The 27,894-nt window shown below is 40.6% G+C and overlaps 1 protein-coding gene across 1 annotated transcript; it reads left to right on the forward strand.

Moving 5' to 3' along the window:
- On the forward strand, positions 1-27,471 carry MMD (monocyte to macrophage differentiation associated). Its single transcript, XM_044248634.1, has 7 exons — positions 1-200; positions 7,615-7,696; positions 11,748-11,908; positions 15,655-15,729; positions 17,644-17,745; positions 19,633-19,702; positions 25,560-27,471. Exons 1-7 carry the CDS (start codon positions 175-177, stop codon positions 25,758-25,760), a joined length of 717 nt encoding a protein of 238 aa, XP_044104569.1. The 5' UTR covers positions 1-174; the 3' UTR covers positions 25,761-27,471.
- The last annotated feature ends 423 nt before the right edge of the window (positions 27,472-27,894 follow it).

Consider the following 27,894-nt stretch of genomic DNA (forward strand, 5'->3'; position numbering starts at 1 on the left):
CTGGCCCCGGCCCTGTCCCGACCCCCGGCCTGGCCCACTCAGCCTTGCCCTGCCGAGCGGTCCGCCGGGCACACGGGCGGCCTCCGGAGCAGCCCAAGCCGATGAGGGCCGCGCGCCCTGCCGCCGGCGCTGACGAGACGGAGCTCCCGGCCCCCGAGGAGGAGCGGAGGATCAATGCGGTTCAAGAATCGATTCCAGCGGTGAGAGAGGGATGGTGCCCCTGCCCCACTGCCCGTGCCGGCAGCGGGTCCCAGATCCCGCCTCGTCCGGAGTGGGTCGCGGCTCCTCACCTGGTTGCATCCCCCCCGCGGATCCCGCGCCTTGGCCAGGGACCAGCTCCCGGGGGATTCCCCGCCCTGTGGTCCCTGGGCGATCCCTTTCCTCCGAGGACCGCGATCTCACGCGTGACCCGGGTTCCCAGACCCCGAACCCCGAGGCTGCCCTCCTTCCAGGGGATCCCATTGCTCACCCGACTTCATCCTACCTACCCCATCCCGGCAGGGCTCGTGCCTTGCCCTGAGGACCGGAACCCCAGCCCCAGACGCCGACTCCGTTTCCTCCAACCCTGGCTTTGGCCTCCACCCCTTATCTTCAGCTTGGGGGGTCTCCCGGGGCGCACGGAACGGGGGCCGGGCAGCTGCTGCGCCCTGCAGCTAGATTTGTCGTAAAACGGGGAGCTGGGCGTTTTAGTGCTTTGTCTGTGATCGGCCCTAGCAACAGGGAAACTGAGGCATGCTCCGCTGGTAAATTTAGCATTTCCTGGGCAGGTCCGGGCCTTTCTAATTCTCCAAGCTTGCTGGTTTAGCGTCCAAGGGCGGTGCTGTGTTGGGCACTGCGAAGGGACAAGTTAGTATTCGGGTGGTGAGAGCTGCTGTTGAGGAGCCTGTGTTAGGAAAGGAGTAGGAGGAACCTAGGAGGTGCCACCGGAAGGTTGGCCAGCAGCTCATTCACTGGAGGGCCGTTGGGAATGCCAGCCTCGGGAAGCACGGTGGCCTTAATCCTGGCTCAGGTCTCTGACATTTAGCAATGGATGGAGGTTGGCCCATGGTTCTGAGAGGAAGCTCTGGGCTTTTCCCCTAATTCTTCGTTTTAAGTGGGTGAAAGTTCATCTCCCCTATGTTTCACTCTCCATCCTTTGTCTGAATCTGTCAGCCGTGGCCCCATTCCCAGACCTTCACTAGCAGGCTTGGTGTACAGTGATGGGGAATTTGAAAGAAGAAAAGGAATGCATGAAAATCTTCCAGGGAGGTTATTGTTGAGTTTTTAGACTGTCTTTTATTTCAGAATTTCAAATTGCACTTTCCCCCCTCCTCCTTCCAACCCCCTAAGCTGTTTGATGCTCACTCCCCCATTATGCTTCTCCCATTCCTCCTCTGGTCCCAAAGGGTAAGGAAGCCAAAGAATGCATAGGAAGAGTTGGGGAGGGACGTACCATTAGAAGGGTTATGAGTTTGAAGACTTGATTAACTTAACCGATATTGCTCATCATCCAAGAGTGTTGAATGCCTGGCACTGTTCCCTTGGTGGGATCATCCTATCAGTGCTTCTGAAGGCAAAAAGGAATCATGACGTCTGGCTTTAGAACATGAAGTCAGGAATGAAGGTTAGAGGGGCCTTAAGAGAGAAAGTAACATGCATTCAAGTATGATTGGTAAAGTCCTATGCATGTGGTTTGTTTGATTTGGTTTTACTTCTTTGAACATCTGTGCGCTTCCTGTTTTCAGAGAACAGTGGCAATATTCTGTGAAATTACCCTTCCTTATTTGATTGAATTTGTATTTCTTTCCTATCCTTTGAATTCTCCTCAAGAAAGGAAAAAAAAAAAAAGGCTTTTTACATAAACGTTTAAAACAATGTTAAGGGAAATGGGAAACAAAAAAACCCCTTCATTTCAGATCCTACTGTCCCAGCTAATTGAACTACTTTTGCTGGATGCTAATCTACCCAGTCCTTATTATCAGTGTAGTAATGTAATTTTGTGCTCTACTTCATTCATTTAAAGATGAAAAATAGAGGCATTTCTTTTGGTATGGCACAGGCTTTGTAATCTTCTCAGTGACTGCACAGTGTCAACAATAAATTGAACATTTATTTTCCTGATGGCATCTACACCCACCCTGATTTTCTCTGAAGACTGAATGATCACATAACTTCTTGTTTTTCTACTACAGACAAAATTGGAAAGCTATTTCTCAGGGTAACTTTGAACTTGGACATAAAGCCTGCAAATACAAATTAACAAAAAAAGGCCCTTTTAGTGTATTGTACAACATCAAAATGTTGGGAGTACTATTAATCATCTCTTCAAGGCGTGTTCCTTATATATCTTTTGAGCATTCCGAAAAGTTATCGGCAAGTAAATTAAAGAGAAACTATAGAGAGGGACATACTGTCTTTGAATGCATGTGTTACTTTTGATAGATTTATCAAGAGTCCCTTGAGCATTTGATTGCAGTAAAAACATTTCATTAGGCTATAGGTTGTGGCTATGTCTAAATTACAAGAAATGGACATCTTGCTGGTTTGTTCATAATGGAAATGTGGTGGTCATTTTGGCTTTGGATAAACTTTCAGAGTTCTGCCATTTCTGCAGAGGAAGGCTGTGAAGAAATTGAGCCCACTGTCCTAAGTGGAGGGCTTTATGCATGCCTGGCTTCTCAAAAAGTTTAGGATGTGAAAAATGCCACAGGGACACAGAGCATATTTTCTCTTGCTTTATCCTTTCCACATCTGAGTCTGCCCCCACACCTTCCTCTCCCAGAGTCATTTTCTCCCTATCACAGCATCCCTGACTGATTGGAATAATTGCTAACATTTATTGAGTGTTTACTTGAGCCAGCCAGTGGCTGGGTATTTATGTATTACTCATCTCTTTCTCAACTCTAACCCTGGAAGACAAAATTTTATAGCCATTTAATAGATAAGCAAATAGGGTTAGAGAATAAAAGAGAACTTGCCACAGTCACATGGCTAAGAAAGGACGGACCCATTTCAATTCAACTTCCTGTCCCTCTCTACCACCATGCTGCCAGTTCACCTTTGACTGTCTCCCTGCTTACACAATATCATGCGCAGAGCACTGAGGCCTGGGACCCACAGAGCTTCTACTGTACGGTGTTGGTGCATTCTCATTTCTCCAACCTTGCCACCGAAAATCCAAGGAAAAGGATACTCCTTGATTCAGAGCTCCAGCCTTGTGACCACTGGTTAGCTTCAAACTGATTGTGTGATATAAAACACCTTACTCTCCAGAGTTAGGAAGTCTTCCCGGACTGCCTGTTCCCTTTTTAAAAACATGTTCTTAGAGCACTGAATTACAGGCATGGGATAGTCTTCTTATACATGTACTTTCTCTCTTATTTAATAATTAAGTTAAATGTCATCCACCCCTTCTGGCAATGGACACTTTTCCTGAATATCATGCTCACTCGTAAACTGGCTAATAATAAGGTGCTGTGGATAGGGGTTGGCTTATGTGGCTCCATCAAGTGCTGTTGAAAGAGCCCTGGAATATCCATGGTCTTAGCCTTTAAGAATTTTCTTTTCGGGGCACCTGGGTGGCTCAGTGGGTTAAGCCGCTGCCTTCGGCTCAGGTCATGATCTCGGGGTCCTGGGATCGAGTCCTGCATCGGGCTCTCTGCTCAGCAGGGAGCCTGCTTCCTCCTCTCTCTCTCTCTGCCTGCCTCTCTGCCTACTTGTTCTCTCTCTCTGTCAAATAAATAAATAAATAATCTTAAAAAAAATTTTCTTTTCATGAGATTCAAGGTTCTTTTGGTGCTAAGATTGCCTATTTCTCTTTGTTACATACAGAACCTGTTGGATCCCGAGTGAAACTAACGGACAGCGAGTTATCTCTGGGTTAAGATAAAATAGTTAAGCAAGAGGCAGAGTTTCTATCTTTCTGTTCATTCAACACTTACTTATTAAGTTCTAGCAATAAGCTGGGTATTGTGCTTGGGACTGGAAGTGAAATCGTGGCCAAGGCGGCCTTCATGGAATTCACATTACAGTGGGGAAAGATGAAATTTAAAAAATACATAAATTGAAAAAAACTTATTTTTACTTATTCTCATAAGGGCTTTGGTAGGCTGGGGAGGGCTGGAATGATACGTTCGGTAGAACAGTCAGGAAAACCTCTGAGGAGGTGACATTTGAGCTCAGCCTGACAGGTGAGAAGAGTTGAACCTTCTGGAGAAAAATGTTCTAGGCAGAAGTAAACAGCAAACACAAACGTCCTGAGCCAGATGAGACCTTGGTGGTTTGAGGAGCAGAAAGGAGGTGTAGCTAGAGGGTGGAGAGTGAAAGGAAGGTGGCTTCCTGAGGCTGCAGAAGCAGTGGGGGCCCAGCTGTGGGCCACTTTGGGAAGCCAGAGGCAGGTTTTAAGCCAGAGTTGGGGTGTATGCTGTGATCTGGTTTTCATATAGACTATTTTGACTGCTGAATGAAGAGAAGAGTCTGTATGGGGACAGGCAGGGAGACCAACTGAGAGATTTGTATTCATGTAGACCAGAGATGTCAGTGTCTTGATGTGTAAGGTAGGGTCTGTGGAACTGTAGAGAGCTAGGCGGATCTGGAATATATTTGGAAGTAGCAATCTTCCCATTGGAGAATGGGGAAGACCTAGAAATCAGGGACAACTTCTGAGATTTGACCTTGGGTCTTAGAGATTTGCTGGTGGGTCATAGATTTACTTTCAGAAGGCACAGTGCTTTGGGGTCTCTGTTCTTTCTCTCTAGAGTTTTGAAATTTTGTTATGGGGGTTTGGGGTTTTAAAAATGCCGGGTAAGGGGAAGCAAGATAGAGTGTCAAAAGAGAAAGCCAGGAGATGAGTGAACAAACCTAACTAAATAATAGTTTTATAAGGGGTGGCTCAGTTAGTTAAGCATCAGAGTCTTGATTTTGGCTCAGGTCATGAACTCAGGTCATGAGACCGAGACCGCTTCTGGCTCAGTGCTGTGCATGGAGCCTGTTTAAGATTCTTTCTCACTCCCTCTGCCCTTCCCCCCTCAAAAAACCTAAATAATAGCTTTATTAAAATGTGTTTTCCATACCCAGGACTAAATTACCTTCCCTCAAACCCTGTAAAACCTGCTGGATACTCTCTTCTAGCATCAGATAACCAACTGTTAGGGTTACTCCTCCTTAGGTAGAAGCGGCTTCCATAAATGGGTGCTGTTTTCTGTAACATGTGAGAACCCTTTTCATTCTTTTTGGGGGAAGAGAAGAGAATAGAATAGGTTCGGCGTGTGGGAGTTAATTTGCATTTTACTTCTGCTTTTCCATTTAGGTTTTAGGAATGATTTCTTCAGAAGGCTATGTTGGAGGCTTGACTGCATTGTAAATTTCTCAGCAGAACACTTGTGTGGTGGTTTTTGACTGAGCCCTGGACAGTGGTGGGCTCCCCGAAGACTTGCTCTTCCCTTGCCTTATTATGGGAATCTCGCTCTGGCCGTAAGAGACTACCTGAAGTCACATGGGTGGGATATTTTTCTCTACAACTTAGGAGTTTATTTTTACTTTGAGTGATTCCAGGTGGGCAGGAACGAAGCTGTCACAAACATGGCCATCAGCTTCTTAGCTTTTGGGAGAAAATGTGAAAGTCTATCCCTGTTGCTGTGTAATGGGTTTACTATTTTTAGATTGAGCTGCCAGAGATATAAATTGCTATTTTAGTCTTCAGCCTGGTGGTGGGTAGACAAACCTTACTTACTGTACCCTAAACAGAACACTCTCAATTTAATCTACCCTCTACCATTTTGGGGCCTTGCTCTTTACCCTTTAAAATTTCTAATAGGGTATGCTACTTATAGCTCTGTTGCTATGTCTGGGGGTGATGAGGTAGATCCTTGAATGCTTGGGATGCTTTTAAAGCATTCTTCTCAAGACTGCAATTATTTTCCTTTTCACTAATAAGGGCTATGTAGCAATACTCTCGTCCCTTAGGAAATTAGTAAAGTTACTTAAAGGATTAGCAGGGGAGAAAAGATTTATTTTATCTATGTGCGAGAATAGCTTGGATAAATTCTGAAGCTGTTAAATGTCTATTTCTCTTAAACAGTTTTCAAACCCATCTGGCAAGTTCCATTCAGTAAGATAGATTTCGCACACTAGTTAGATAACTAACCCATTGGTTGTCCAAGGGAAATATCATCGCCGTGCCAGATTCATTCCCCATTGGATTTTCTACCCAAACTCTCTATACTAGGTTGAATGAAACTGCCCTTTTCATTTTATTTATCTGCTCTAAGCATGACATGACTTATATATAAGCTCTAAGCATGATCCCCTTTTAATTCAGGGAGAAAATGCTAGTCTTTTGTTCCTAAACCGGGCATTGTTTAGGATGGCTTGTCCATGTGCTTCAGACCGGCCCTGCCATTTGGTTCAGCCTGGTACTATTTTTCATCATAGTAATTATAAGATGTGACTGGTCAGAACTCGTTGGTGGCAGATGATAAAATCTCCCTCCTTTCCCCCATCTTAAAGTAGTTTAAGCAAAAGGATAATTTCTAGCGCAAAGCCTGCTGCCATCTTGCAGGCTCTAAGCACAGGAATGTAGTGGGGCCTCCAAGACCGATATGCTCTGGGAGCTTTTGTACCTCTCTGTTTCTCTGCATCTGCTTCTTCTGGGCAGCTGCTTCATCATCTTCCTGAATTTACATCTCCCCTTTTTCAGAGAACAGACTAAACCAGCATCCCTCATGAAACATGGCATGGGTGAGGGTTGGGTTTTAGAGGATCCTCACCTCCACACTGAAGGGGAAGAATGCTGTTCATATCTTCGGGTCCCATGGTATTCATGGTTTTCACTGTATTGCTACTTCCACAAAGTTGGCCCAAAGGGAAGTGTGGAATGTGGGTATGTGTCTATATGTATAACCAATTTTGATATTAGATACATACACACATTTGTATGTATGTATGAATTTTAGAGCCAGGATACAGGTACTAGTTGTATATTTGGATTTGAAAGCAAACTGTTTTAACTCCGGAAGAATGCAGGTAAAAACAAACCTCTAGTTTAGGTGGCCTAGAGGTAGCCAGGTATCATTTATTTAAACTGTCTGGTGCTGGAACAGGTAATGCGATATAGGGAAACTAGTTGGGCGGGCCTGCTAATTGTGGAATGTAGGGTGTAAAGATCTCCATGTATAATGCTTTATAATTTTGAGAGAGAAAACCGAAACCTTGCTTTGTACTCCTTTTAATTGAATGGCAGTTACTGGCATTTGTAAAGTTTAGAAAGATTGTCTTGCCTTTTTTCCCTGAGATTTAAGATTTGGTTGCGCCTTTTTAAATTTATAATTATTTTAGCATGGGGGTTATGAGCCGAAGAAGGTGGGTATGATTGATTGCTGTTTGCTTCTGATTGGTAGCGGTTTCTGTTTTGAATAAACTGAAAGAATACTTATCCAATAAACTAGGACATTTGCTTTTGGATCATGGCTGTTAGCTCAGTTTACACCTGTTTAGCGGCTTTGGTCTTGTTCCCGTAACTAGGTGTTTTCAGCAGCCTCCTCTTAATTAGAATAGACCAAACAGTATTGGCAGCCTTCCCCATTGTTCTTTATATCCTTTGAGCGTGTCTCATGTGATATCTTTTTGTTTGTCCAGGTTCATGAACCACCGGGCCCCAGCCAATGGCCGCTACAAACCAACCTGTTATGAACATGCTGCTAACTGTTACACACATGCAGTGAGTATGCATTTTCTCCCCTTTGCGTCCTTCCCGGAGGGCTCTGGTGGGAGGAGCAGCCATTATCTCTAGTATCCTCAGCCCAATTAGTTAGATGTACCTATCTCTCTGACCTCCCCTACCAGGGTATCGGTGCTGGGTCATGTTAGCAGAAGCTCTGTGAGCACATCAAGCCCTTCGAGTGCTCTGCCAGCTCTGTACATCCTAAACTGACTCTCTGACAAGATCTTCTGTAGAAGAATAGTTAAGCACCCTAGTTATAGGAAAATCAAAAAGACAACTATTTATGAGGAGGACTATCACCTCTCGAATGAAGTGAATCACCTTTTCAAGACAGTCAGCTGTGTTCATGGGCCAAGGAGAGTTCACAGTGTTGTTGACAAGGTGTTTTTTCTTACCAAGTGATTCCTTGAAACAAGTAGCCACCCCATCCCCATCTCCATAGAATCCACTGCTTTTCAGAGCAGATGTTTCTGCATATTGTGGAAGAAAAAGCTGATTTGATCCCTAATTCATAGTGAACTTTTTTCTTCCTCATAAAAGCAAAACATGCTCATTGTAAGAAATTTAGAAAATACTGAAGAATATGTAAGAAAAACAAAAACACCCAGAAATAAATTAATGCTTTGGTGCATTTCTTCTATTTGCATCTTATGTTCATGAATATGTATTTTCAGATTTTTTTTTTAAAAGATTTTATTTATTTATTTGACAGACAGAGATCACAAGTAGGCAGAGAGGCAGGCAGAGAGAGACGAGGAAGCAGGCTTCCTGCTGAATAGAGAGCCCAAGGTGGGGCTCGATCCCAGGACCCTGGGATCATGACCTGAGCCAAAGGCAGAGGCTTTAACCCACTGAGCCACCCAGGCACCCCAACATTTAGTGAGACTTTAGAGGGAAGGGAGGTAGCTTCTATAAAGCTGAAGATCAGAAAAAAGAGGAGGCCAACTTAATTCTTTCATGAAGAGTGTTTAGAACAGGCTAATGTAATTATTTTAGACCGTGTTAGTACATATATCATTATAATAAAATTTGCTTGAATTCGATTGTGCTTTTTCATATCTTTAATCTTCTTCCCCAAAGAATAGTTACAGTGTTTTCTATAAAGAATAATGATGCCGGGACGCCTGGGTGGCTCAGTTGGTTAAGCAGCTCCCTTCGGCTCAGGTCATGATCCCAGCGTCCTGGGATCGAGTCCCACATCGGGTTCCTTGCTCGGCAGGGAGCCTGCTTCTCCCTCTGCCTCTGCCTGCCATTCTGTCTGCCTGTGCTCGCTCTCTACCCCCCTCTCTCTCTGATAAATAAATAAAATCTTTAAAAAAAAAAAAAAGAAGAATGATGCCAAATAAACCCCTAATAAACTGGGTTCTAATAGATTCCTTTATAATCTAATAGAACAATGCCATTTGGTCATTCCTTAGCATAAATCAAACTTTATGAAGCATTTGTGTTATGTATCGTAATGGTGTAGTTCAGATAATACTTATTAATACTGAACCATCATCCTAATTTATCACTGCATGTCCTTTTGCCTTAGGTGCTAAAAAGACTTTTATTTAAATAATTAATATGCTGGAATCTTGCTAAAGGGAAAAATTAGTACCTGACATGCCTGCCCTGGATTCCATAAATGAGAGAAATGAAGTTCTGGAGTAACCTCTCTAGTGGACAGTCTCCCTGGACCCATGACTGAGATTCTGGGGACAGGAAGGATTTAGTGAAATTCTTTATAGACTTGAGCTGACCCGTCTTTGCCTTAGTGACACACTTACGTGGAGTGAGCTTTGACCAGAGGGTCAAAATGTTTAGAGTACCAGCATGGACTAAAGAATGCATGGCCTAGGGGCGCCTAGGTGGCTCAGTCCTTAAGCATCTGCCTACAGCTCAGGTCATGATTCCAGAGTCCTGGGATTGAGCCCCGCATCAGGCTTCTTGCTCCATGGGAAGCCTGCTTCTCCTTCTTCCACTCCCCCTGCTTGTGTTCCCTCTCTTACCATCTCTCTCTCTGTCAAATAAATAAATAAAATCTTTTAAAAAAGAAAGAAGGGAGGAAAGAAAGAGAAAGAAAAGAAAGAGTGGCCTAATTTGATTATCTTTGATACCTATCAGACTATCCATCTTTTATTCTGACCAAATATTGGATGAATTTAACAGCTAAAAGTAGAATTACTTCCAAAAATAATTGTCCACAGGCCCATACGAAAAAGTTTTATGTCTGTATGTGTGTATTTAAGTCTAGGGGAGGATTAAGATATAAGGAATATAGGGGTGCCTGGGTGGCTCAGTGGGTTAAACCTCTGCCTTCGGCTCGGGTCATGGTCTTGGGGTCCTGGGATCGAGCCCCACATCGGGCTCTCTGCTCAGCGGGGAGCCTGTTTCCCTCTCTCTCCCTCTGCCTGCCTCTCTGCCTACTTGTGAACTCTGTCTGTCAAATAAGTAAATAAAATCTTAAAAAAAAAAAAAGATAATAAGGAATATAAAAATTTGAGTAATTTATTTGGCCTCTTCTTTCACTCATTGCTCCAATATACATCCATTATTTTTTCTATTTACCAACTACAAAACACTCATGAAAGTTACGGGCCAGTGCCATGATAGTTTCTGTACCACTGATAAATGAAAGTCATCAATGAAATGTTTGTTACTTAGCATTATGTTGAACACTTAAAATGTAATAGTTTGGCTATTAAGATGCACAGGTCACCTTTAGGAATATTATTTGCTGGAGACAGACTTGAATGATCCCTTATCTCTTCTGGGTATGTCATAAGTTAAGGAATACTTGTATAAAACAAGAAAAACTGACAAAAACTCCATGTTAATTTTTTAGAACAGAAAATATCATTTTATTAAACTTTCTAAACTGCATCCTGATTTTTTACTTTCAGAGAGAGGTAAGATTTCTAAAACAGACAAAACAAAACAAAAAAAACTTCCATCATCATCATTTCATTAAAGAGGATACTTTAACATGAGAAAGTAGGAAGGACACAGTCTCAAAATAAATTAAGTTCTGTCTTATGAAAAACTTACTTTGTTGTCATTAATTTTCTCATATTGTCTGGGTCAGTGAAAACTTCAGCATTTGAAAATTCAATGCTGATCTTTTGTTGCAAGAGGGCAAAAGTAGGTATTGGGGGGAAAAAGATAAGATTGCTAAAGCTTTCTTTCTTTGCCAGGTATGCTTATTCTAATATCTAAAATGTAGTTTATTTTTCTTGAGGATGTTTATTATTATAAAATGTTTACCACCCTTCAAGTTTACTGTGAGCTAAAAACTTCCCTAAAAAGGTGAAGTCTTCAAAAAAAAAGTTTACTAGTGATACTCCTACTCATATGACAGACACTGAAATTTGTGTCCATGGGAAGTAACCATGGTAGAGTAAGAAAAACTCTCTTAAGATCATGGTCTCTTAAAATTACTTGAATAGGTGAGAATGGATTACCCTTGCTTACTTGAAAGGTGCTATTAAAAATAAATAATTGTCACTTGGCACTAGTTTTCAAATTGGTGGAATGTACAGATCCAAACTAAAAATCAGAACATGACTTGACAGTTAATATTTGTGTATGTGGTATACATTATAATACTTCTTGATTCTATTCATTCACTTAACTTAACCCTTTGCTGAAATACTGAGATTTCAGTAGTTCAGGGGGGAAATAGGAAAGAACATTTAAAAATAGCACCTCCTTACAAAATTTGGGTACATGCTTGGCATTTGAATATTTTAAGTACCTACTTTAAATCACATTAGAGAACAGGGTGAAATACATTCTTATGTAATGAAATTAGGATAAAAAATATCTGCTTTGCCACCATGGAGTAATGTATCCTGTATCATGTACTTGGATACCCAGTGGTGGGCATGGTTCCTGGACCCTGAATGGTACTTGCTGTCACCAGTGTAGCCACCGACCACTCCATCCCCAAAAGGCAAGTGTTTAAAATGATCTTGCTAAAATTGCCCCCGGGAAACCTACATATTTTTAACAAAGGGGGCAATTTCGCCAAACCCAGGGTATTTACTCTTGTTTGCCTTTCCCTTAGTTCCTCATTGTTCCGGCCATTGTGGGCAGTGCCCTCCTGCATCGGCTGTCAGATGACTGCTGGGAAAAGATCACTGCGTGGATTTACGGGATGGGCCTCTGCGCCCTCTTCATCGTTTCCACAGTATTTCACATTGTGTCGTGGAAGAAGAGCCACTTAAGGTACTGTGGATGGCTTGCTAGTTCCCCTGATCTGAAGAGCAGACTCAGGGTAGCCTCCCCTACTGGCATCTTTCAGTCGGGTTGAAAGCTACAGAGTAGACAGACATTTTCTTGCCCTGTAGACTATAATGCTATGCCATTATAGTCAAGACATTTCCAACGGATTGGACAGACTTTGAGAACCCCAGTATGTATCTAAGAAAGCAGGCCTTTCTCAGAAGCCACCAGCAAAACCACACTGCTTCCCCAGGACTTACATCGTATAATCCCGAGACCTGTCTTTTAATGTTGTCAAACGTAAGACCCAATAGAGTGCAGCAGCTGTGGGGTAGTAAGAGCTCGGGAGTCAGCCCAGCCCTGCCACTCAGGCTTGTGTAAGTCACTTGACCCCATGGAGCCTTAGTTTCTTCATCACTAAAATGGAAGTAACAGGGGCGCCTGGGTGGCTCATTGGGTTAAGCCTCTGCCTTCAGCTCAGGTCATGATCTCAGGGTCCTGGGATTGAGGCCCGCATTGGGCTCTCAGCTGGGAGCCTGGTTCCCCCTCTCTCTCTGCGTCTCTGCCTAGCTTGTGATCTCTCTCTCCCTCCCTGTCAAATAAATAGATAAATAAATAAAAATCTAAAATAATAATAATAATAATAATAAATTTTTAAAAAACATGCCCAGTGTTCATAGATAGGTGAATGAGATAACGCATGCCAGAATGATTTGAAAATTACAAATGACCAGGACTTTGTCATGTAAGGAGGTTTGCTACAGTTTAGGTTTACTGTTTTGCAAAGTTCAGCTTTCAGAATTAAGTCCTGTGTATCGATTCAAACAGAATTCGCATATTAGCTGTCAGGTACTTTCCAACTCAAAGCAGGCTTGCTAGCCTCCTAATAAGGACATAAAAGCATTCCTCCTTTGAGTGAGGGATTAATTTGGGGGAATACAAAAGGAGAAGCACATCATTTAGTTGCTGATAGAATACATTTGGTACAACCCAAAAGTGCAGAATTTCTTTTTGTAAAAGGAGGATTCAGAGCAAACTTAGAGTGTTTTAAAACAATAGAATATAGGTTTTGGTTTTATAAAATGCCCCCCCAATCTCAAATAATTCAAACAATCTAATATTAAAAAGACATGTGTTATTTAAGAACAGGGTTTAGGATTTATGAGAAGATTATTTGTCTCCTTACAAGTAGAATCATAGTTTAAGAGCAGGAAGGATTCTTAGGGGTCATCTAATCCAGATCCCTTAATTTTCACCTGGAGAAACTGAGGCTTAGAAATGGCTTGTCTTGCCCAGTCAGTGAGACTAGCAGAGTCTGATCATTCCTGGACCTCTGACTTCCAGTCTGGGGTTTTTCACCCACAGCCTTCTCAATACTGCTTATCGTTCCCAGCCTGCTACCTGTGCCTAGAAGTTCCTTACCTAAAATAAAAACACAGCATTGGATCATGAGGGCTTGCTGGGGCATATCCACAAGAGAGCCTCAAAAGTACCTGCCTCCCCAGAACACACTGTCACAGAGACCAGAGGCCAGAGTACTTCATTATCTTCCTGGCACAATCCAACGCTTGTGGTTGCCTCGGCTGACTGGGCTTTGATGTCTAGATTTCTGAATCAATAAAGAGTTGTAGATGCATACTTCGGTATTCAGGGCCTCCCTCCCAGGGGCTAGAGAAGGTGTAATAGAAACCAGGCTCTCTTGAACTTTGAAATAGTACTGCTAGAATCAAGCCACATGTGGATTTTTGCTCTGCATTATTTTTTTAATATTTCCAAATACAGCCTTATTTAGAAGCAAGGGAAAGAGCATTTATTGAGTACCTACTGTGTGCTAGGTGTTGTGCTAGTGAACATGTGGCTACGTGATCTCATTTAATGCTCACACATGCTCTATGATAGAAATGTTGTCATTTCTATTTTCCCTAGGAGGAAAATGAGGGTCAGAGAAGCCAGAGTGGATCTTGAATAAAATTATAGGTTTGACTTTACCTGCTCTAATGAGTGCATAGCAATCTAGAAAGCTGAATTAGAAAGGCCCCAGACCTGGCTAGGAATCACAGTCATCCAAAGAGTTTAAAAAAATATAAAAGATTTTCTTCCCTCCATTTCCTACCCCATGTTTTAGGCATTTTAAAAATTATAATCTTCTGGACTAGTGTTTATGACTCTATTTTATAAGCTTGCCAGGTGATTGTGATATGCGGTCAAGTTTGAGAAGCATTAATCTAGTGTTTGCTTTTTTAGACCTGTGACCTAAATTATTTTTACTTCACTATTATATGACTAACAATAACCGTGACTAAAACATCCTCGGCTTGCTTTGGTCGACACTGTATATGTGGTGAGGGAAAATCTAACACTAACCCTAAACCAAACCATAGCTATCACCCTTGGACACTGAAAATGGATTCAAGACGATGCAGTGCATTCATACTACTAAATCACCTCAGTAAGGGGCAGATTCTGTCTAACCCACTGTCTAGTCTGTTCACCTCCATGAACCAGGTCTTTGTACACTTCCTAAATTTTCAGTTTTGGAAGGAGGAACTCACTTAGAAATCCAGGTGGTTATTTTGCTTGCAGCAAATGAGCCTTTTTTGTTTTGTTTTGTTTTGGTTATTCCTGTTCCTACATTAGTTTCTGAATGTCCTTTATTTATAACTTATTGTATACACTAAGATATTTAAAGTGAGAGCTTCTTTGAAGACATTCTAAGATAAAGAACTAATTCATGCCCTGAACTGTGTGTAGGGGTTGAGGGGTGGTCTGCCCTCAAGGAATTTCATTTTTCTGTTATATTGAATCTAAGAGAAATGGAAAACATCATTATGGACAGATTTTGTTTGTTTATTTACATGGTAAATATCATATGTATAAGCTTAAAAGTAATGTAAAATTTCTCACTGTGGCTTCGTATTATTAAAAATAGCTGTGTGGGGGCGCCTGGGTGGCTCAGTGGGTTAAGCCTCTGCCTTCGGCTCAGGTCATGATCTCCGGGGTCCTGGGATCGAGCCCCGCATCGGGCTCTCTGCTCAGGGGAGAGTCTGCTTCCCCCTCCCACTCTCTGCTTGCCTCTCCGCCTACTTGTAACCTCTTTCTCTCTCTCTGTTAAATTTAAAAAAAAAAAAAAAAAAAAAAAAAAAGCTGTGTGAAGATGTATGAAGATGTGGTTCAAATATACAATGGAATATTACTCAGCCATCAGAAAGGAATGAATACCTACCTTACATTGACATGGATGGAATTGGAGGGTATTATGCTAAGTGAAATAACTCAGTCAGAGAAAGATAATTATCATATGGTTTAACTCGTGTGTAGACTATAAGGCATAGTGTAGGTGACATAGGGGAAGTGAAGGAAAACTGAATGGGAAGAAATGAGAGACGGAGACAAACCACGAGAGTATCTTAACTCCAGGAAACACACTGAGGGTTATGGAAACAGAGGTGGGTGGGAGGAGAGGGTAACTGGGTGATGGGCATTAAGGGGGCTTGTGACATGATGAGCACTGGGTGTTATACACAACGAATGAATCAGTTGAACATGATATCAAACATTAATGATGTACTCTATGTTGGCTAATTGAATTTAAATTTTAAAAATAGCTATGTGACTTTGAAAGCCAAGTTATAACTTCCCCAAGAAACTAGAATGGGAATGGAAATTACAACATGGTGGAGTGATAAACTATGCTGCCAGTCTGAAAGTTTTCTAAAAACTTTGCCTAACTTGTTTTTCCCCCCCAATAGGACAGTGGAGCACTGTTTTCACATGTGTGATAGAATGGTTATTTATTTCTTCATTGCTGCTTCTTACGCTCCATGGTAAGATACTATCTTTCTATTTTTGAAGGTAGTGTTTTTGGGATAGAATTTCTGTCCTTCCTTCCTTCCCTTCCTCCTGTCCCTGCCCCATGCATATACCTTACCCCTGTCCCTCCAACACACGTGAATACATGTTTTTTGTTTTTTAACTTGGGTCAGATTGCAGATTTTAAGGGAAGAATGTCACTGCTGTTCAGAATATATATCTGGTATTCGATTGTTTAAGACAAAGTGCCAGGAACTTGTGTGTAGGTAGCACACTCTCTTTTGAAATATGTCACCTTTGGCTTCCATGTTCTTTCTGTATACGGTTGCTGCTCACAATACTTGGATATCTACTCATTCAAGTGGAAATGCTATAAATACGTATAGGAAAACAAACTCACTTTGATCTACAGTTCACTTCACAGCACAGTAGCTACTATATATGGAGTGTGCTTCTCATTTCTGTATAAGTAAGAAAACTAATTAGTTAGCTATTTAAAACACCTAGTATTCTGGCTCAGTGGGTGGAGCCTGCAACTCTTGATCTCGGGATCATGAATTTGAGCCCTATGTTGGCTGTAGAGATTACTTAAAAAAAATAAAACTGAAATACTAAAAAATAAAATACTTAGTATTCTGTTCAATTTTTGCTCTTTTTGCCCTCTTGGTAGAGCTCAGGTAGAATCTTTTGTCGTCTGGAAACCTCCGATTAAAGGAACGTTAGAGTCCCTCTGTTAAGACATGGTCGGTTATAAACACTCAGAAATTCATTTTGTGCCATCAACTGCAGTAGTCACTAGAAACAGCAGGCCTCTACATTCTGACTTACACAGCATCCATCATTAAAAAGAAAACTAATTATCTTTTGGAGTCAAAAATACTTGTCACTAAATTACAGCAGTGCATCCTATTGGAGAAAGAACACTTAACAGGCTTTTGGAAAGTATTCCCTGACTTAAAATAAGGAAATAAAATTTTTAAAAGCTCAGGAATCAAATATTACGGTAAACAACCTGTTCACATGTAGTTTTCAATAGGTAGGTGGTACCTTTTCTGTTTAGAAATAATAATTTTATAGTCATAGTCAATCGGAATAACATTTGGGTGTTTTCTGATAACTTTTTTTTTTAAGATTTTATTTATTTATTTGACAGAGAGAGAGAGAGGTCAGAAGTAGGCAGAGAGGCAGGCAGAGAGAGAGGGGGAAACAGGCTCCCTGCTGAGCAGAGAGCAGGATGCAGGGCTCCATCCCGGGACCCTGAGATCATGACCTAGGCCGAAGGCAGAAGCTTAACCCATTGAGCCACCTGGGCACCCCTCTCAAAGCTATTCTTAGTATGAAATGAGTACAGATGAATTCACAGCATCTTAAAATTCAAGCTTTACAAGAGCCCACGGTTAAATTCTGACAAAATGTCTTTCATAACATATGTTGAGCTAATTCTTCTCATGTTCTCCCTTGGCAGAGATACTGGTAATGGAGATACTTGGTCTGTGTATTAGGTATCTGCTGTGGATATGTGATCCTGGTTGAGGATTCTGTTCAGGGTTTTCATTAAGCTTTGTAAGCACTCTGCTCCCAAATATATTATCAGAATTAAGCTGATTTGACAGCAGCTGCCTAATAAGGAAAGTCGGGCATCACTGGTGTGGTGGGACTCACTTCTGCATATCTCCTTTTAGCTGGTTCTATTTTTAAACGATGTTGGAACTAATTCTAAGTCTTAAAGGTCAACTGACAATTTATCTTTGAATTATTAATTTTACCCAAATTGCCTAAATACCTCCATGGCATGTTGAATGCCTCATTATCCTGGTTTTATGTTAGCACTTGCTTCCCCAGTTTTCAAGCCTAGAGGAAAACAAAGGCCCTGTGAATTCCCTTCATTTATCTCTTCTGTTCTTTGTTGTCATGTTTACATTTTTTAGGTTAAATCTCCGTGAACTTGGACCCCTGGCATCTCATATGCGTTGGTTTATCTGGCTCATGGCAGCTGGAGGAACCATTTATGTATTTCTCTACCATGAAAAGTAAGAAAAAATAATTTACATTTGATAGTTTTAAAATTAACTACCTAAATTTTATTGACATTGTAACACAATTTGTTTTATACTTGCACTTCAAAATAGTAGAAATACATAAATAGAATATATATTGCTTTTAACAAGTCTTTGAAACCATTTGGCGTTCATTACTGGTAGACAGATTGCTGCGGGAAGAGCTGAATGGCACATGTGTGATAGGATGCATTTGAGGGACAGACGGACTGCCATTTATTCAGTTGGGTATTACTTGACATCCTCAGGCGATGGCCCTTATCAGCAAACTAGCCTTATCCTCCATGATTCATACTTATCACATGAGAAAAAAACTACTTTTCAAGCTTTCAGTGAAGACTGAAGATAATGATAGTTCTAGAACAACATTTACCTAAGTAGCAAACCGGAAGACGTCCCAAACTAGGATTCTCTGAGAAAGGGGATATTTGGAAGAGCGTCCAAACTCTTAATATCCTAACCATGGGGCACATTTTTTAACCCATTATTTATAGTTCATAGTCATAAGTATTAAGCAATATAAAAAGGAAAGCTTATTGAAATTTAGCATCACGGCTCTAGAGGAGACCTTCAAAGTCATCTATTCCAGCTCCATGCTTAAAAAAAAAAATGAGACCATTTAGGATGTGCAGCAAATTAGTGATTCATCTAGAATTAGGACCCAAGTGTCCTAGTTCTTACCCCATGGCTCTTTTCATTATTTCACATGCCTGAATTTGAGAAACTCACAAGCATGAAATCATTGTCCTTGAGTACAGTTTATTAGTTTATCTATTGTCATTGGCAGAATGGCTCTAAGATTAGAACATAATTTGTGTTTATCACAAAATATTAAATTGTTTCCTCTTTTCAGAGGAAAATGGCAGTTTTCAGTAACTTCTGACTTTGAAATTCACTTCAATGTATTTTGACCACAATTAGCTATTCTGAGTGGTGTTATATAGTATATATATAAATCCGAGGGAACAGTTTGCTTCTTGGGCTCAAACCCCTAACTTGTACCCTTGGATAGAATAGAAAGTAAAGTAAAACAGCTATCTTTTCTCCTTTTACAGGGCTTCTTTTACACCAATCCCACAAACTTACTCTTGCCAGTTCCCTGATGAGATTACTTCAGAGTGGACTCTGGAGTAGAAAACACAGAGAATGAGATGTGATTGGCCCTTGGCCATTTGGGTTGGACAGATATTAGGGAGTGCCTAACTCATGCCAGGTACTATGCTAGGCTTTGTAGATCTGAACATAAATAAAACTTGGCCCCTGCCTCCAAGGAACTTAGAACCTATGATTAGGCAGAAATGTAAGCTGAATTTTAGTATAGTGTATTTCTTAGCATTTTCAGACATTCTGTAGCCTAACACGATGAGCCTTACAAGTCGGAGTTTGTGCAGTTGCAAAATAAAGAGACAAACAAAACTACATGCCCTTCATTCCTTCGGGCTACCATCCCTTTGCTACTGATGAACCTGGCCCCATGCAGCATCCCTATCCGTCTTCATAATTTCAGTTTCTTGTAGCTGTGGATTGGAATGGTGATAAGGACAAACACTCCGGGATCCGGAAGGGGAAAAATGCATGGGGATTGGATGCAGTAGTAACACTTTTGGTAGCAAACATTTTCCAAGTCACATGTGGCATCTGATGCCATTTCTGTTCTGTAAGAAATGCTAGTTAATTGTGACTCAACTACAGTATTTTAATTAGAGGCCTAATGGTCTCCTACTGGGAAAATATATTCATTGGAATAGTTGGAGTGTTTGCATTTCTTTTTTTAAAAAGGGGGGGAAGCTGGTATGGAAATAGTCTAAGCACTGTAGGTACTTAGGTAATACTGCAATTAACTGCCTTTCTATCCTGCAGGTATAAGGTGGTTGAGCTCTTTTTCTATCTCACAATGGGGTTTTCTCCAGCTTTGGTGGTGACATCAATGGTAAGAAATAGCTTCATAATTTTAACTATTTTACCTTATTTCCTTTTAAATTGTGGGAACTCTTCATTTGTGCATAGTTATGATATGTAGTTTTTCTTTCTGAAGTTATGACTTCGCCATTAACTCCAAAGAAAAAGTATATAAATAACAAAGTGCCTGCAATCTATACTAGCTCCTGGTTGTAATTTGGAGAAGTTCTATACTAAAGTGTGTTTGATAGTATGTGTTGCTTTTGGATAGCCATTCTGTTCATCCCACCCTTCTTCCAAAGAGGTATGAGGTCACCGGCTGATAGGCATTTTTGCCTGAATTGTTTAGTGTCTTAACCGTAAATCCATGAAGGAGGGTAAATTTTTTGATGTCTTATAATGGAAAACAATCAACTATGAATTCTTGACTTCTTTAATCTTAAGAATTAGAAGGACCACAAGAGGTCAGTTGTGTCAACGTTTTATTTAGTATTTCCCAAAAGTCTTCACTCTTTTCTTTCACTTGCTTTTTTTTTTTTTAAATATTTTATTTATTTATTTGACAGAGAGAAATTACAAGTAGATGGAGAGGCAGGCAGAGAGAGAGAGAGGGAAGCAGGCTCCCTGCTGAGCAGAGAGCCCAATGCGGGACTCGATCCCAGGACCCTGAGATCATGACCTGAGCCGAAGGCAGCGGCTTAACCCACTGAGCCACCCAGGCGCCCCTCTTTCACTTGCTTTTAAGTCATGTATATCTTACTTCTTTTTCTCAGAGAAGTGCCTTTTTTTTTTTTTTAAACTTTGCTTGAAAATTTCTTTTGAGGACTTCATGGGTGGAGATGTAACATTACCTACAGTAGGCAGTCAGTATGTATGTTTTGAACTCCCTTTCAGATTGAATTGCTGTTGAGAAATCTATGTGTATCTATCAGTCAGTCTGAAAGAAAAGCATATCATTATTGCCTTGTGATCCCACCCAACTGGTTACTTTGTGCCATTAGCTTATGTAGGGCCATTAGGTTCAGTGTCCTAGGCTCTGCATTTTTTTGGCATTAGCCACTGTGTTAATTAAGGAACTCATAATGTGTCTAGTTTGAATTCTTTTCTCAGTCTACAAAGGTCAGAAGAATTGTATCTATAATTTCATCCCTGTGCCTGTGAGCTAAGAATGTATATAGTCCCTACCCTGGTCACAAAAACACCTGTAAAAGGTTTAGAAGTTAAAGCTTGCTTGTTTTTTTCAGAGGATAGGTCTTATGAGAATGTGTCAAAATATGTTTCTTTAAGGTAAGAGTTTATGATAGCTTTAATAATTACCTAGCGCCAAAAATAAATACAGTTTAGTTGATAAAGGCAACAGGGAATAGTGAAAGGAAGGAGGTGAGTGATGGAAACAAGAAAATTTGCCTTAAAGGCCATATAGTTAGAGGGCAATTCAGGACACCCAAAGCAACATAAGCAAGGTTTGTGTGTGTAGGTTACTAATCATTAGAGTAGAACATCAAATAAATTCCCTTGGGGTATCATAAGAGCAGGTTTATCCAGTATTTTTACTAGCCTAAATCTTGGCATTTTCACAAGTTGTACATGGTCGGTGACTAACGTTTATGATAGTCAAACAGGATAATCCTCACATTTCCCCCCTCTCCCCGCCATAGAACTTTTACCAAGCAGGAACCTACAATTCATTTTAAATAAGAAACTACCATAAAGTTTTATAATGTCTTTGGGAAAAGCGTAGGCTGCTATGGGAACACATCACCCAAGCACCAAAGGAAATGATGTTCACACTGATTCATAAAGACAAGAAAGAGCCTAGGGATAATAAGGATGATGCAAGTAGGATAGGAAAGAATATGGCATGAAAGAAGCCCTGGAGAGGGGGAAAGTACTAGCACCTTTGAAGAACTGAAAATAGTTCATTGTTTGGAACACGAATGTGTGTACCTGTCTGAGTATGCCTCTATGCATGAGGTGGGTAATTATGCAAATAGCATAAGTCTTGTAATAAAGCTGGAGAGCTAGACAGAGACCAGATCAAAAAGAACCTCATAAGCCATCTGAACTAACAAACAGTATGACTGGACACTCAGAGCTTTGATTTCTGGTCAGAATATTGGGCTATCAGAGACTCTTCTCCCTAAAGAATGATGAATAACTGGCAAAGTATTTGAAACTACTGTCTTTTGGCATTGGACCACAGACACAAGACTGTTCCTTGAGGGAATAGAAACCAAAAGATGAGCTTCAAATTTGTCCATTTTCTCCCTGGGGACACTTTCCAAACTGTGACAAAAGTAAGTAAGCCAGAGAGCAGCACACAGGGTGGAGGAAACAGAAATCAGTATTTTAGCTACTGAGCCTGCTTCAGTTTGGGGCTGGGATTCTGGAGAAAGGGGAGCTTCACAAAGAAGTGTCTCCAGAAATCTACAAAGGGGTTTCTCTGAATCCTTGCCCAAATATTACACTGAATCTGTGCAGGGCAAGACTCTGCATGCCCTGGCCGAGAGTGGCTCTTGGACAGCTAGGAGATAATGGAGAGTCTGGAGGTGTCTGGTGCTGGAAGAGATCAGAGGCCAGCCAGCCATAGTGGAAAGACCATGCTGAACAACTCTGGTGTTCACCTGAACCTAGCAAGTCAACCTCCACACCTTATGAGAACTACTCTAGCTCTAGAGTGAGGACTGCCCTGGAACTGCCATAACAAAGCCCAGAAACAGACCTGGAAAGGATAAAATTGGTCCTCTGTACATAAACTGCCTACCAGAACAAAACTCAACATTACTGAAAGGAAGACAACAAAATCTATAATACCTTGGCATCCATTTATCCAAACAAATATTACTAGATAAGCAAGAAAATGTGACACCACACATCTAAGGAAAATCAAGTCAGTAGAAACAGATCCAAAGATGACAGAGATGTTGAAATTAGCATGTGAGGCCTTTTAAACATAATGAGTGAACAAATGAAGAATCTCAGAAAAGAAATGGAACTACAAAAAAAGAACTGAGTGGAAATTCTAGATTTAAAAACAATATATATTAAGAAAAAAACTTTTTGGAGAGATTAACAACAACTGGATCCTGCAGAAAAAAAGATCAATGAACTTGAAAATGCACAGACCCGCTAGAAACCGGGAGAAAATATTTGTTCTATATGTATCTGACAAAGGACATGTATGTGGAATATATAAGATACTCCAAATGAATAATAAAGAGCCGATCCTATAAAAATGGGTAAAACACTTGAACAGACACTTCACAAAGAAAGGTACACACATATCTAGTAGGTCCTTGAAAGAGTCCTCAACGTCATTAGTCATCAGGAAATGAAAATCAAAACCTCAATGTGCTACCAGAATACACCCTGGAGAATTATTAAAATTAAAAAGACAGCACCAAATCTGTCAAAGATGTGAGATAACAGGAACCCCAACTCATTGTTGGGGGTAGTGTAATATGGTATAACTATTTTGGAAAACTGTTTAGTCATTATAAAGTTAAACATAAATTTATGACTCAACAGGTACTACCCAACAGAAATGAAAACCTCTATCTACAAAAAGACCTCCATAAGCCCCAGATGGAAAGAACTGATGAACAAATTATTTCAAATAAATCAAGGGAATGCTAAGTAATAAAAAGGAATGATTGACATAGATAAGACATGTAGGAATCTCAGAAATATTATATTGAGCAAAAAAAGAAGCCAGACACAAAAATAGGTGTTACAGTATGATTTCATTTATGTGACATTCTAAAACAGACTTAGTCTGTGGTAATTGTAGCAATAAGAACAGTGGTTGCCTTGGTGGAAGAGACTGCACAGAACTGGGAGGGGGTATTGGGGTAATCGTCTCTCTTGATCCGGGTATGGGTTAAATAGGTGTATGCATTTATCAAGGTCCATGATATTCACTTAATATTTATGCATTACACTCTGTAAATTAATCATCAATTTAAAAAATGACCCATTTCCTTCACCCCACCCCCCAGAAAGAGAATATAAGTTCAGGAACCAGACCACCTTGGTTCAAATCCTGATTCTGACACTAAACACTATGTGGCCTTGAGCAAATTATGTAATCTTCTCTGCTTAAGTTTTCTCATCTGTAAAGTTGGGATACTAACAGAACCTAATTTAGGGTTGTGAAGATTAAATGAATAAATATATGGGTACACTTCGGACAGTTATTGGGGTAGAGTAACAGTGTAATGACACAGGTAATGACGAAAACAGGTTTTGTTCTAGGATTAATTACGTTCTGGTTCTGTGAAAGTTGACAAGTTAAATATGGTGTCTTAAGGAACTGTTAACAGAATGTTTGTCAGAACCAACCTCTATACGTGCATTGGTCTCTTGCTTACTATTTTAGTGGAAAGAAAAAAAAGTGTTATCTTTTGGGTAGTAACCAGCTCTATGGCTTTGTTCAGGTTACTTCATTCCTCTGGTTCCACTGTCTTCATCTCTAAAATAAGGAGGTTTTGTTATGTTAGATGAGTGACTTTTTACTGTTTGGGAATTATATGCCCCTTTGAGAATCTGATGAAGAACTAGAAAAATTTTAATTAATAGATATCAGTTGCTTTGTAACCTTTAAGAAATAATAAATGTGTAGTATTTGTGGGTTTTTTGTTTTTGACCAAAATCAATCTGGCTAACTTTACATCTTATAAAAGTTAAGAAGAAACCTCTTATCAGTTTGATTTGGGCTGGCTCCTTCCCCATCTTTTGAGCTTACAAAAACAGTGGGGGCTTACGTGAACTTTGAAGAAAGGACTGATCCCTACCTGTGGCTCTACATCCTCACGCCTGGTTCTTAGCTCGTGGTTGTCCACTGCTGCCGCTGTCTAGGTACATGGGGGCCCATTCGAGTTGGTGGCTGCATAAGGGCTTTCCCATGCTCCCTGCTGGATCTGGCCAAAGTCTAAGGCTATAGGGCTCACGAGCTTGCAGTTGCTGGTGCCCAGGCCTCTGGGACCCCCACACACCTATCCCCTTCCAGGGCTTGCCACAATCTGGCTTAGCTTTTCACCGCCCTGCAGAACCTGAGACCTTTCTATTCCTAGTCCTCAGGAATCCAGGGGACTGAATTGTTCATCAGCCTCCTAAGCCCTGCCTCTCTGTTCCTTTCCCCTCATTCATACATCCCAGTTTAATTTTGAATCTGGGCCTGGGTCTTGGAAAACCAAAAGCAGCCTAAAAATTCTCTTTATTGTGTTAAAGCACATGTGACTGTGAACTTCCTCCTGAGCTAAAAAACGCCTAGGCTCACAGACAAAAAGGCCTAGCAACATCTAGAAGGTCAGGAAGTATGTTATCCTTGCGTGCTGTCTGCTCTCCGAGGTCACTTGTAGCTGTGATTTGCCCCTGTCAGCCATAATGGAGCTCTAAGGTCACACAAGCAGGGGAAGTCTCAGAAAAGCAATCAGTGTAGAACAGAGTCTGAGGAGGAGAAGGGAAGTGAAAACCCCGTTGGAGATGTCAATTAGAAATGCGGTGGTATGGGCGCAACTCAGAAGGGAAGAAAGTTCTTCTCTCTTAAAGGAGAAGACGAAAACCGAAGATGTGCTTTCTTAAACTGAACTCCCGTGTCTGGATGTGACCACAGGCAGCTTCAGCATGGCGTAGGTAGATGAGCAGAGTGTGCGGCTTCTACTGTGGGGCCTGTAGCCCGACTGCTCACCCCGCTCAAGACGGCCAACCCCTAAGGGTAATCCAGGTTGACGGATGAGGGACTTTTTAGTTCATGTTTAGCGATCAGGATGCTGTCTGTGCGGCTCATTGTCTAGATCAGCAGGCTTCGGGGGAATTGCAATGATCTCTTTAGTTTGTCACCTCGAGAGTAACATCAAAACCTCTTTCTTTTTTTCCTCTGTTGACAGAATAACACTGATGGACTTCATGAACTTGCCTGTGGGGGCTTAATTTATTGCCTGGGAGTTGTGTTCTTCAAGAGTGATGGCATCATTCCATTTGCCCATGCCATCTGGCACCTGTTTGTGGCCACGGCAGCTGCAGTGCATTACTATGCCATTTGGAAATACCTTTATCGAAGTCCAACAGACTTCATGCGACATTTATGACCAGTCTGTACTAGGTCTCGAAACCAGTATTATTTCAATTATGGCACTTGGGGAGTGGGGTAAGAGCTGAAAGTTGCACAGAGGAAAAAAAAAAAAAAGAAGACAACAGCACTGACTTTCTTTATATCTTTTGAATATAATTACTGTGAAAGTATAAAAGCTGTGTTCTGGAATATTCCCCCTCACAGCAGAAAAATAAGGTAGTGAATTAATTATTCATTCCATTCCACTATCATGAAGGACTCTGGATAGACTTGGCCAACCGATGTTTACAAACAGAATTTTGTATTTTAATTTTACAGATTTTACTACATGATTTTTCTAAATCACTAGGTCAGGCTATAAAAAGTCAGTGCAATGACAAAGCTTCCTTTATAAAAGAAAATTGTTTCTATCACTTTCCCATTAGCTGTGTGAAGAATCATGGACAGAACTTACACTACTTTTACCATGTTTCATCTTGGCATAACATGGTTATTTTTTAATAGAAATTTTCATTTTTTGTAAATTTTTAAAGACTATTTCATTGAAGCGCATCTCTGCGGTTCCTCATTCACATGAATTTTTGCAGCAAGCTGTCAACATTCCACAAACGAACAAACATAATACCTCTTCTGATAGTTTTATTAAGCATAGAGAAATTGCCAATTTTTAAAAATTGCAGTTTTCCAAACTTTTCTGCCAACCTCTGACTCTGAATTCCATGCTGCTTTGGGCCATATACTTGACCTAGTTTGGTTTACCACTGATGGAAAAGTATTTTGATATCATTAACTTTTTCAAAAGATTCAACTTTTTCTCTATGCCTTTGCCATGTTTTCTTCAGGATCTCTTTCAGCAGTGGATGAGTATCCACATCTGTATTCTGATGGTATTACTGGAGCGGTCATCCACTGAAGACTCCTGAAGAGTGTTGTGAATTACACTGAGTAGTGGTATTGCCTGTTTGGTGCCCGTCGGTTAAGTCATTGTCACTTAGCTTAATATTATCCGTTTGATGCTCATTTTCAATTGTGGAATTAGATGCACAAATTCACATTCTTATCTTACCCCTGTATCTCCTGATAATAGTTTTTTCTTTTCCATAGAAGAATATTTAAAGCATTGTTTGACAGATAGAAACTCATGCATCTGTAGTTCATGGGTTTTATCCTGGCTCAGTGGAGTGGTATTTAATATATTATTTTTTGGTTTGCCTTCAGTGTCTTATATTAAGATTAACATGAGCTGCATTGTTTATTACTCTCCTGTTGGTGTTTTAATAAATGAAATAACCTTGCCTTTCGATCTGTGCGGATACCGACTGTTTGCTAGATTTGGATTTGATCAGTGAAAGAATTGGCTTGACGACACATTTAGGCTTATTCATTGAAATTTTGTACTGATGTGGCTTGAAAAGAGGGTTTATTTTGGGTGTGCATATTTAGAACTCTCTGATTTGGGTGAATTACATGGGAATAAAGAACAGAAGAAATGGTATTTGCTGGTAAATTCTTAAATAGGCAAGGTGCCCAGTGATAACACCAACCAGACCACCCCTATATCTGCATGATTCTGAACATCCTGATGCCTGTTATTTTGTGTATATTCTGTTTTTAATATATTAACTTTTGTGGATTCATTTAAAGTCTGCTCAAAAGTAACACTGTCGAACCCACCAAAATGTATGTAAAAAATTGTGCTGTAGACTAGAATAAAATTGTTACTTGGATTTGTTCCACTGTCTCTAAATTAGATGACTGTGAAGATGAGAATGCAGTTTTGAGAGCGTGAGCTCATCTAGCATTGTAATTTGTATACTAGCCTTTTTTTTTTTTTTGAGAAATCAGGATAGAAAAACAAATGTGCCCTGTCATCTAGAACTTTCTAGTCCATATTTTAATAACTGAAATGCCAGAGCCAGCTCAGACATGAAAATCAGCTTGTTTTCGGTTTAAAATATGTTAGTTGGGGCCTAAAGATTACAACATAAATGATGTATCTTTACCAAGAGAAACCTTTTGGTTTAGTTTACAGAATAGACTGCAGGGCTAAGGTTATACAGTTTTATATTGGCAACCAGACACACATCATATGGCAAACAAAGTGAATGTTTGATGTCATCATCCCCTCTTCTTACAGTGCAGGAAGCAGA

This window comes from Neovison vison, chromosome 5 (assembly GCF_020171115.1).
Source record: "Neovison vison isolate M4711 chromosome 5, ASM_NN_V1, whole genome shotgun sequence".
NCBI classification, from domain to species: domain Eukaryota; kingdom Metazoa; phylum Chordata; class Mammalia; order Carnivora; family Mustelidae; genus Neogale; species Neogale vison.

Coding starts and splice junctions, on each gene's coding strand:
- MMD (XM_044248634.1), top strand. CDS start 175: ATGCGGTTCAAGAATCGATTCCAGCG. Junction 11,909..15,654: donor TGGAAGAAGAGCCACTTAAG/GTACTGTGGATG, acceptor CCCCCCCAATAG/GACAGTGGAGCACTGTTTTC. Junction 19,703..25,559: donor CTTTGGTGGTGACATCAATG/GTAAGAAATAGC, acceptor CTCTGTTGACAG/AATAACACTGATGGACTTCA.